Consider the following 12,244-nt stretch of genomic DNA (forward strand, 5'->3'; position numbering starts at 1 on the left):
GGTTATTATGGGGAGGTCCCGAAATCCCTTTTTACAACATGTCTCTCCCATAAACGTTGTCTTAGATTTCGGTGAGAATTGTTTTGTTTTATTCCCTGCAGTGTAGCTGTCAGTTCCGGGGCATCCATCAGACAAATGGGAGCTGAGTTTGCATTGACAGGGAGAGCCTGTGGGGGGAGGGCAAGGTGTGTGGAGGGTGGGGGTGTGCTACTGGAATGGGAGGGAGCTGGTCACCGTTGATGTCACAGCCAAGAGACGGTCATGATTGGATCTAATTATAATTTGCAGCAGCAAATAGACAGGCTTCCCTGCACGATTGACTTTAAAGTGTATGGTGCCGAGAGAGAGAGAGGGAGAGGGAGAGAGAGAGAGAGAAAAAAAAAGAGAAAGAGAAACTGATAGAAGAGGAGAAAGTAGGATTATTGCATTCAAAGACCGGCAGGGCAAAGTAGAGGTGGCAACGTTGAAGGGTCGCCTGAGGGCCGCTTGTGTATCGGCCCGAGCCAGAGCCACCTCGCTCTCCCAAGTGCTTTAGTGACGAGAGGACAGCTCAAGAACAGAGGTACAGAGGTTCAGAGGGTTGGCAGGCAAAAAGGAAAGAGAGAGAGCGCGCGCTGCAAGGGATGAAAGTGTGAGGGAGGTGGGAACGAGTGACTCGCGATCAATAGACAAGGGAAAACTGGAGTGGAGGAGAGAGGGAGACGAAGGAAAAAGCAACGCATTTAAAGCCACTCTGAACCAGCAGCGTGTTCTCAAACCTACGGTAATGGCATCGGTACTGGTGAGCAACAGAGCCTCGGCAACTCCGGGCAGCCAGCTGAAATGCAAGTTCAAGAGGAGGAGAAGGAGGCGATCGAAGAGGAAAGGTAGGATGCTCTTCTCTAATGTGTGACGGCTCGGTCCTGGGCTGTGTTATTGCCGCCCGGGAAAGTGATAGGGAGTCCTGTCGCCACTCTACGTTTCTGCTAAACAGGGATATTCCCCGGTAACGGTAGCTAAAAGTATAATTGATGAATAATTGAAGAGCATAGTGTTTATCCAGGTTTTGACGGCGCGGTCACTGTATGACAAGGAAAGACGCCGAGATTAGAGGTTGTTTTTGACTGTGGATATTTTCCATTCTGATTATAAATGGTATTATTTAGTGTCACGCGGAGCAATTCGGTTGTGTCGAGGTACTAAATAAAGCACATTCCATGTGTTGAGAGCAGCTATATCTTGCCTGTACACATCGCTCCTTTGAGATGACAGCTAGTGATTGCGCGGGACAGACGTAGACAGTCCAGTTACCAGAAGTTGGCACTCTCACCTTGCCCCCTTCCTCCCGCGGATTTCGGTATTTTGTCTGAGCTCGAAAGGGCAACGGTGCAAAATAATTCATTTTTTAAAATCTCAAGTTGTTTGTGGAAGTTGACATGTTTGGGATTGTACTCGGACCTGGGGGATCTGCGCTTTTAACGGACAAAGGCGTGGACAACCGACCGGGCTAAAGTTGACAACAGCAATTGCAACGTAGAAACTGCCGACATTGCTGAAGAATCTTTCGTGACAAGTGATTCTAGTAGAGGCCTGATGCGGGCAAGTCGGAGCCGAACCTCGCCAGTGCACAGTTGCCACGCCGCTCTGAATGAAGTGTCATTCCAAGCAACCTGTGCAGTAATTCCCACTAGTTCGCCGCTGTTGCTTCTTCAGGCAGCAACAAAAAAAATCAAATCGCAAAATACTCCCTGTTTGACTCTAGCACACGGTTGTCATGGAAACGCAGCATAACACAAAACTTGTTTGTTCCTGCAGTTTATCTTTTCAGTTGAGAATTTGTTTTGAAGAACTGTTCTGGTGCCGACTTCAAACCTGCTCTTGTATTCAACCTCCATCGCCCTCTTCCCAGCAGTTGTTCTTAATTTAACTGTTAGAAGTTTTTGTTTAAGTACTAGTCGGATATCAGGAACAAACCAGCTTCTGAAATGATCCTAGCATAATTGGTCAATATTTTAATCATTCTACTTGGTGCTACCCTGGGGCGAAATTGTTCCAGTATTCACTCGCAATACCTAGCAAAGGGATAACGACTGAAACAAAAACATGTTTTGAAATATTTTTGATGTTAAAGATAGAAAAGCGCCATGATTTGCAGGAATTTCATTACAAAGCAAGTGACAATCTCTCAAACTTCGCACTGTTGTCCTTGCATTTTGCGCTAAAATTAGCGTGGTCGTCGTTTCTGATTCTCATCCCAAGGACATTTCAAGTATGTAAAGTTCAATAGTGTTTTGACGCCTTTCTGGCAATTTTCTGCTGCTCAGTAAAATGAATGACCGGCATTTTTATCTGTAAACTTTAAAGAAAATGAGTCTTCTCGCAGTTCGGCCCTTCTGGGATTGAGGTCAAATTAGATTCGAAATCCTCACTCCTGAATTAATGTGGCCAACTATTAGCTCAGAGGGGCGGAACGCATTTAGTGACTAATTCACCGTGGAAGTACGAAAACGTAGCAGTATTGCTCCACAGCATGACACTACCTAGGGAGGGTAATAGCGGTGTCGGCAAGAGCAAGGTAACTCGAAAACAAAAAGATAATACTGGCCAAATTGCGGGAGGACAGCGGGGATCGGAGGAGTGAAGGAACCGAGACGGAAAACAGAGAAATAAATGGGTAGAAACGGCACTGGAAGTTAAGCACCGGAGCAGAGAACATTGGTGTATCTTTCCTTCGAGTTGTATGTCTGGGGTTGGGGTAAACAATATCGGCTGAGAAATGGCATCTGGCTGCTCAGCTCGCTTGTCCGTCCGTCTCCGGCAGTGGAAAAGGGCTTGTTTCGCCTTTACTGGGTTGAGCGACGTTAGTCTGCCTCTCCAGAGTCGGGCCAGCTGAGCTCCGGCAGAAGTGATCCCCTACCTCTGCCGCCTCCTGAGCCTTATCGCCGACACCCTCTGCTAACAGCCGAATAGAGAATCGTGTGGGTTCCATGATAACATTAAATTGATTTTTTAAAAAAATCTCCATCCTTCATCTAATTTCACCAAGCTTTCATCGTCGCCCTTCATCCTCAGTGATCCGTGTAATGACAGCAATTTGAGATTGCATCAAGGGCATTAGCAAACGATGGCTGAGCTCAAAATACATAAGTGAAATTATCTCGGCATGGTGTGCCCGTTCTGGGTATGCAAGAAGTCCTGCTTTCCTGCCCCACACTTTCCCTTTTTATCCCTAACATTAGCTGGTGGTATGTATCCACGTTGGAGATGGCAGTTCTGTACCAAACAATTCATTCTCTACGAGCGCGAAGCGATTCGGACACTCATGGGTTGCTGTGAGCAATTTAGAATTCCTCCTTTCCTTGATTGATTCTCGGCAGTTGATTCTTTTTACTGCTGTAACAACCCAGCTTTGAATTTTAATTGCAGATTGTGGGGGGAAAAAAGACAAGACGTACTAAAGCAAAACTCGCACTATCTGTGATGATCTCTTTTTATGTATACCGGAATGGATTAACCCTCACTCGTCCCATAACTTCTAGGCCAAGCCTTCCAGTCCTACAACCGAATGCGTATTCGATTATATTGTCATAGCTGATTTGTCCCTCTGTATAAACTGCCTGATGACTCCACTCACTTGAGAATCTCCCTTGGCAGAATGCCGTTTGCCATGAAGAATGCAGGAAACGCCCCAGATTTGAGAATGGGAGCTCCAGCATTTCCAGGCTGGAGATATCGGCGGCGGGGGGAGGCGGGGGTAGGAAGAGTAGGGGGAGCCAGTGTTTCGGTGCTTGGGGATGTTCAAGAGGGGGAAAAAGAAACGAAACGGGGTGGAGGAAGAGACTGATAGCAAAAAGACGAACCAATTAAGCCAACACCAGGAGGTGCCCAGCGTGGAGTTATCAGCAGAACTTGGCCTCTGTGCAGACCAGCTCTCCTGGAAACGAGAGGAGTTTGTGAAAGAAAGCAAACAAAATCATTGAAGCGGGTTTTTATAAAGTGTTTAAAATGGGGATCTGGGGAGAGGGAGCTTTCGAGGACGGCGGGTAAATGGCCGGTGGCTAGGTCAAACCGTTAACTTGTTTCGTTCAGTTTGCACAGCCCACAAAAAAGTGACAAAGATTTCACTCAAAAAAAATGGTCAAATGGAGGATTCATGTCCCTCTTAAAACTGATTTTATGTTAAACATATGAGTTTTGTCTTTAACCACTTGCAGATGTACGCAATGTAATAAAACTATCCATTTTTTAAGGAAGCAAATTAGCATTATTTAAGTGTTTAATTCTGCCTTCATTCTCCGGTGGTGGAGCATGGCCTAGTAAATTGAAGACAACGTTTTCATGCTCTGAACCTTAGCTAATAGTTGTAATCTTCTGTCAGTGCGTAGCTTGCCTGCTCCTTCGCTGATCTGATGGCAGAATTGAAATCCATCTGAACAAGTAAGGCGGGGGGAGGGGGGCTGCTAGCGCAACCTCGAGTGGCACAAGGCCATCTTCCCGCCATGCTTGTAACGAGATGCCGCAATCATCTCGCGTCCTTGCTGACGGAGAGCGTAACTGAAGCGTGCAGATGTGAGCAGCCCCCCCCCCCCCAAAAGTTAAACCTCGACTCTCCTTATGCTACTTAAAATCGTGCAGCTAACAAGTCAAAAAAGCAGGCTCGTTTTAGAGGATGATTACTTCGGGAGCTGGGGTTTTCTTTCACAGAGAAACACTTGCAAGCTGCTTTCTGGACAGAGATAGAGGTGGTCCTGTTAAAATTGTAATCTCAGCTGGGAGCTTTGCAAGGGAGCGGAGAAACGCCATTACAATAATCAATCCTTCCTCTTCAATAACCTAATGGAGAGCAAATCATTAGGGTGAATTATTAATATGCGTACCCAATACACAAAGCTCTGTGCTGGAACTAATTCATTCAGAATACGGGTTTGGGTGGCCCATCCTCAATCGTCCTCCAGAAGATGCAGGCGTGCTACCTTCTTGAAACATTTTTTTTGCGCTGGATTTTATTACACAAGACGGTTCTTTCAAGTGCAATTAACGTGAGTTACATGTAGGCCGGACCTGTTAACGGGAAGCTGAATTAATTTCCAAATAGACATTTGTGTATTTAGCATATTTCAATGCCTGGTATATTCAGTTAATTGACGAAATTCAAATCCTTAGTCTGGATCTCGGGTCCAGCAATAAACCAGAACGCCATAGTTCCTAAACTGACCGTATTTTTTTTTTAAAAAAGCTTCACTGTGCAATTAATTCTATTATTAAATATCAGATCAAAATGGATGATATTTTCGAAGCTATCTGGATGAGCTTCCAAATCACAAGGAGCTGATGGGGTTGAATGATTTTGTTCTTGTGATGACCTTAAACTTTTATGTGTACTGACTATACAGGAAGGACCATGGACAGAGTGGAGTTCAGTTAAGTTTTATTAATTGCTACCTGGGTCACTATCTATTATTACACTGCATCAGCCTAGTCTAGTCCCTGATCAGACTAGTTAAATGGCTTTTACTAGTACACGTTGAGTTTCTGGTGTTAATTTGGAAATGTAAATGATTCGTACTCTTGCTGTTTCACCTTGCCCTGCTTCCCATTGAGATTGAGACCATAAGACAGCAGCAGAATTAGGACCTTCACCCCGTAGTTTGCTTCACCATTCTGATTTATCCCCCCTCCCTTGGCCCCATTCTTCTGCCTTCTCGCTATAACCCTTGCAAATGAAGAACACATCAACTTCCTCTTTAAACAGACCCAATGATGGTCATCAGTGGCAATGAACTAGACAGATTCAGCAATCCCTGGCTAGAGAAATCCCTCCTGATCTGTTCTATCGGGATGTCCTTCTATTCTGAAGCTATGCCCCCAGTCCTAGACTCTTCCACTATAGGAATCATCCTCTCCACGTCCACTCTACCAAAGTCTTTCAATATTCAATAGGTTTCAATGAGTATCTTCCTCTTCTCCCCTGCCCCCCCATTCTTCTAAACACCAGTGAGTTCAGGCCCAGTGCCATCAAATGTTCCTTATAGTGCAACCCTTTCATAAACTTCCTCTGGAACCTCTCCAATGCCAGCACATCTTTTCTTGGATAAGGACCCAAAAATGCTCTCAATACTCTCAATGCCTGACCAATGTCTTGTAAAGCCCCTGCATCACATCCTTGCTTTTGTATTCTAGTCCTCTTGAAATGAATGCTAAGATTGCATTTGCCTGCCTTACCACTGACTTAATTTAACCTTTAGCGAATCCTCCATGAGGACACTTTTTGCACCTCTGATTTCTGAATCTGCTTCCTGTTTCGAAAATGGTCTGTGTCTCTATTCCTGCTACCAAAGTGCATGACTATACACTGTATTACATCTGCCACTTCTCTGCCCATTCTCTCAATCTGCCCAAGTCCTTCTGCTGACTTTCTGCTTCCACAACATTACCTCCCACCCCCCACTAGCTTTGTTTATATCATCTGCAAACTTGGCCACAAAGACAAAGGTTTGGTGGCTTTTAACTGGTATGTGCAGCAATTAATTATTTCCAGCACTTTTCCCCAGTCTGCTCTGTGTGTACAAACGTCACGGTTATACATTATGATTATTATTTAATAAATTCAGTTTTGATACGAGAAAAGATCTCTGGGCCAAACACTCTGAAAGCTGTCACCCCCGATTGATAAGTACTAGAAATGGAATATGCTATTCGCCCCCTCGAGCCAGAGCTGGTATTCAGTTAGAACTCGGCTCTGTAATCCTTGAGACTCACAACAAGTACTCCTGTCAATCTCACTTGTGGACTTCGATTGATTTGATATTTGCAACCTTAGTGGGATTTTCAATGCCCACCTCCCTTTGCGCGAGGAAGTGCTTCCCGACATCAACCTGATGGCCGTTATTTTGCTGGTGTTGTGTCTAATGATTTCACTCACTCAGAAGAGAACATACTTTCATTCCTCATCTAATCGGCTCAGTTCTCTGAAACGGCCGCCTTTTACCTAGCGTTTTATTTTTCTGAATATCTGCACATTGCACCGCCGCTTGACCCGCCAAGTGTGGTAAAGGCAATTTCACTGATACTGTCCAGAACTAAGGTGTTTTAGTGACAGAACTCGACTGGAAAGCTGTCCCACTGTCATCTATAGTTTCAGAACTTCCTGACTTCTTTCGTCGCCCCAGAGTATCTAAAGCTGCGGACTGGTTTCATGGAACAATAAACCCATTTGCTGGAGGAATTTAACGGATCGAGAAACATCTGTGTATGGGACGAGGAACTGTCCACTTTCCGGGTCGATAGCTAGCATCATAAACCTCCCCGTCACAGGTGCTGCTCGACCTGCGAAATTCCTCCAGCATATTTTTTTGGTGCTTCAGATTTCAGCACCTGTTTGCATTTGACCCATTTGATGGTCTCATCGATGCACATTTTTGTTTCAAATGTCTATCAGAAACTAAATATGCGCGCGAATAAAAAAAAACAGCGCAACGTTTCCAGGTATATTTCATTACATTTATTGTACACTTCCTGAAACTAGTTTTCACTGTACGCTACGTACATGTGGCCGTAAGTAAATATTTTCATATAAATTAAATGCTGGAGGAACTCAGGCCGCACATAATGTTAAGGAATAAACAGTCGACGTTTCGAGCCGAGACCTTTCATGAAGACTCGGGCTAAAGCAGCGGAAGTTCACTCCTTTCCATAGAACCTGCCAGACCAGCTGAGTTCTTCCGGCATTTTGTGTGTGTTTCCCTGCATTTCCAGCATCCGCTGAAACTCGTGTTTTCATAAACGTTTTTCTTCCGACCTCATGTACAGGGGTTTTCCTGGGGACCTCAATCCCTGGGGTGAATGGTTGGTTTGGGGGGGGGGGACAATTTGACAGAAGATTTGGTAATTCCAGACAACCGGCAAAACTTAGGAGGAGGGTGAACAGATATGTTGTGTGAATCGCCCAGCAAGTTTGCACAGACACTGCTATCGAATTGGAACATAATGTCCTAGCTGCAAGGTGCGGAGAACCACAGAAAACAAAGAGAAAATCTCCGCCGCCTTCTGGTTCTAATCCAACACGGGCGCTGGGTAGAAAAGAATGAAGTTGGCGGTAGTGATTATTTTGTACATGGTTTTGAATAGTGATGTTAAGCCATTCGTTTTAAAAATCCAGCTCTTGAGTTCGCAAGGTAGATCCGAGGGAAGGAGGCGCAATTCGAATGTGATCCCAGGCCTTTCACCCTCCATTCCCACCACATCCCCGCTGTTCCATAGGATTGCTTTAATCAGCCTTGCTTTACACAGTAATGCAGCTTAAGTGTGCAATCGGCATTGGATGTGAGTGTAACGTGCTATTTATCTACAAGCTCATTCTGTAATTCAGAAGCTTTCCATCGCAGGTAGATGCAGTACAGTATGTGCTAAACTTACGCAGTAGCGGCTTTGATGGACCAATCGCTAGGAAATGTTGCAGATTAATTTGATTTCTTTTGGGCGGGAGTCGTAAGTAGACTTTGCGCCGATTTCAGTAGATTGTGTTGGTCTGTTCCGGCGAGGCAAACCCATATTTTGTGCCAGATATGCATGTAATCCAAAGACTGTAACCTAAGCCAAAGTAGAACTCTTGTTCACAATCGGGCAGAAGACCTGTGCGCACTGCCACCGGGTGTCACAGTGACGCCCCACCCAAGGGTGAACAACCTGCCCGTACCGGTGAACGGTCTCGGCCCGAAACGTCGACGCTTTATTCCTTTCACTAGATGCTGCCTGAGCTCCAGATTTCTTCCAGCATTTTTGTGTGTGTTACTCTGCATTTCCAGCATCTCCTGTGTGCTTTGATTTGCTACCTGTACTCATTGTTTTGGTCCACGCTTGAAGAACAGGAACAGCACCTGACGACCTTAATACACACCATCACAAACCGCCTCGGTAGAATAAGAGAGCAGAGAACTGGGGAAATTATATACGTGTACACACAATTCGATAGTGCTGCGTCCGCCCAAACTCGAGTATTGTCTGCCCAACTATTCCATTTTCCAAAAGCAAGCAGTACAATGCCTGTTATAAACTAGGAATGTGTTATAAGAGATGCCCCTAGTTCCTTTTCATTTCCAATTTTCAGCTCCACATCTTGACAAGAAGTACACGAGCGGCTAGGGTAACACAAAATCTGATTCTGTGTGCTCATTATTAGTTGGGAATGTTCCTTCATAATGGGATATTTTGTGTGCAAAACAGTTCCGCTCTTTCACTTCTACAGCGCTGAAAGATGCAATAGATTTATGTTGAGGTATAAAGCAATCAATATTTGGTTGCAATTCCTGGTGAAATGCTTCCTCGTAAATTGTAAGGATGTATCATAAAAATCCTTTCGCGTCCTGCCATTGGACACGGAGTATATGCAGAATGGATGGCTCTTCAATTTAATCTGAGTAATAAGTGTGATGCTGATTACTACCTTGACACGACACTATGGACACATCACAGGTATATCACTGGAAATCTTGTTCATCATTTTAAGGTCTAATTTCCTTATCGTTAACGGCTGTACTAACCCAGCAGAAACAAGTTCGCTTTTCAGTCATTCTGAATCTTTCGGCAGAAGTTCAGGGTCAAAAGACGAAATGAGAAATCGTGGAAATGGCGTTCCATATAAATCATTCACAATAACTTCGTACATGAGATATAAATCATATTGAAAACCTCCTGGTTACTCGTGTACCTTGCTCACTCTTAAATCCCCACAATGGAACAATGTAATAAAAGTAAATAAAGTCAGTACAACATGTAAAACCAGAGATGTCGGCAATAACCATTTCCTTGTTATTGATGAAGAATGCAGACCCGTGTTTTTTTTCTTTGTTCTCTAACTACACATTTTGTTTCCTATCTGAAATAACAGAATAATTACCCTGTAACTAGTTTCCAATTTCAAGTTTATTGTCATTCAACCGTGCACATGTATACAGCTAAACGAAACGACGTTCCTCCGGGACCAAGGTGAAAAATACAGTGCGTACATCACATACGGCGCATGAAATATTAGCATAATTTTAAGACATATTCTGCAGATGTACAGGTTGACATAAAGTGCATGTACGTCATATACAACAGTATAACGCTGCTGGCGGGGCCATAAATAATGTGTACTGGCTGGGCTGGGAGTCTCTCAGCCTGAGATGAAAAGCTGTTGCCCAGTCCTTGTTCTATCATATGACACGATGCGATGTTCTATTTACGTTTTCTAAAGGAGAAAAAGTCGGAACCTTTCCACAAGTGATTGTTCATATTCTGAGATGCACGATGTTTTGTTTTACCTTGAGCCAAGGTAACTGTGCTACTTGGAAGTGTGTGAACAATTACGTGCAATCATACAGTAGAGAAACAGGCCTTCGTGACTATGCCGCCCGAATTACCTAGAACCTTTAACAAACTAAAAGTATTGGCTATCTTAACGCCAAAATAAATTAAGTACTTAATTTAGAACAAAAGATGAAATCCATTTGCCTGACAGGTGAGGCAAAAGTTGAAGAGCTGTAGTTTACAAATCCTTTAATTGCGAGAACTTGGAATTATTGGAATTGCATGTTAATCAGATTTCGTATCTCTTATTTAAAACGAGAGACGAATATTTTAACATAAATAGACAATTGTTAATTCTCGTGGCACACTCCGAGAGAGGCATTTACCTGTCTGTCGTGGGTCAATTCCGCTGAAGAATTACGGCGTTAAGTTTCTTATCGCCGATATCAATATGCGAAGATGATGCACGAGTCACTTCACGTCTCATTAATAGAAGCTGCATGTAATCTAGACATGTGAAATAGTTTCAGTTTGCACCGAGAAATGAAGACTGCGCAGAAAGGAAGCTCTGCATGAATAGACTAGTCATCGAGGAAGCAGTGGAGATGTATTTAATGAGGCGGGAGGAGGGAGATTTATCGAAAAAAAAACACGGTTTATCCGCTTTCAGAAGCCTTCGCCGATTGTTGCATCGTTTAGTATCGCAATCCCTGCTCGCTCGTTCGCCCCGTGGCTGCATAGCTCCAGAAGCCAAACAGGTTCGCAAAATGCCTCCGGATTTCCCAGCTTTATACATACTCTCACTGGCTTGTTAACGCACGGGGGGAGAAACTCACTAGTTCGCTGCTAGATACGAGCCTTGCTAGGTTTATTTGGATCTCTCCTTGCAATCAAAATAAAATCTCCTGAAGCATTTAACGGATGCTCTTTCATAACCACAAGCTCTAATGCATTAATGCCTCTGACCCATTTATATCAATGTGCCAGTTTCCCCTAATGCTCCCCCATTTAATAGTCATTAATGGCCATGCTGTCAGTTTTAGAGTGCGTGCTCGCAGCAGGACCCGCGATGTCTGGGTGTGTGGAGTAATCCCGGTTAGTAACGCAAACACACACGCCGCAGACGCTGAGCGGGTCGGGCAGCGGAGTTGGTCAGAAAGGGATGAGGGGAAAGCGGGCAGATGAACGAATTAGTGGTCATTTTACTGTCTACAAGACCAGCAGAAAGTGATCGGCAGGCCAGGCCGCGTCTGTGGGATGAGAAACGGAGTCGAGGTTTCAAAGTGGAAGAAGTTGTATCCTGAGAACGTGTGCTGAGCGAGTTAACCAGGATCCGAATCTCCGCGTGGCCTGACGAGATATCAAAACACACTCTCCTTCAATTTCAAACGATTAGTTCATATTCACACTCTGACTGTTCCAACGGCCCTTTACATTTACACAGGGAGAGAGAGAAAGAGAAACGGTCTCCCCTTAAATTCTACAAATCAAAACGATCAAATCAAGGCAATATACCACAGCCTGCCTCTAAAATGGCGGTTTCTCCGCCGTTAGCCACTCCTGTAGCTTACAGGATCACTTCCACTATTACCCCTGGATGCCTCTCATGTTTATTTTGGCTTTTTTCGGGCGCTTTATTAAAATTTACATTTGTTCAAGCTTCCGACATCGTCATCTGTGCCCTCGAGCCAACTCCTAGGGGAAAGTACTAACGGTTTTGCAACGGGAGTTAGAGACGTTGTTTGTCTACCTGAACCATTCGGTCCAATTAAGCAATCCGATCGTTTAATGAGACTGTGGCCCAGCCGCGCCGTGATCTATTTTCATTTTCCCGCGTTCCTGTACCCGCGATTAAGACATTGAGAAAGAGAATTTTTTTTCCTCTCTAAATGAAAATGTTTAAAGAAGCTGTGAAGGTAGGATCTTTTATATAAAATCTAGAAACACTCAGCATGTTGGAGAAAAGTAGGTGGAAGGA

The 12,244-nt window shown here is 44.3% G+C and overlaps 1 protein-coding gene across 1 annotated transcript in view; it reads left to right on the plus strand.

Annotated features, from left to right (window-relative positions):
• The first annotated feature begins 766 nt into the window (after positions 1–766).
• adarb2 (adenosine deaminase RNA specific B2 (inactive)) overlaps positions 767–12,244 on the plus strand; it is an 819,996-nt gene continuing 808,518 nt past the window's right edge. The window contains exon 1 of the mRNA XM_072252060.1: positions 767–866. Coding sequence (XP_072108161.1) covers positions 767–866 — 100 coding nt within the window. The remainder of the gene's footprint in view (positions 867–12,244) is intronic.

This window comes from Mobula birostris, chromosome 3, assembly GCF_030028105.1.
Source record: "Mobula birostris isolate sMobBir1 chromosome 3, sMobBir1.hap1, whole genome shotgun sequence".
NCBI classification, from domain to species: domain Eukaryota; kingdom Metazoa; phylum Chordata; class Chondrichthyes; order Myliobatiformes; family Myliobatidae; genus Mobula; species Mobula birostris.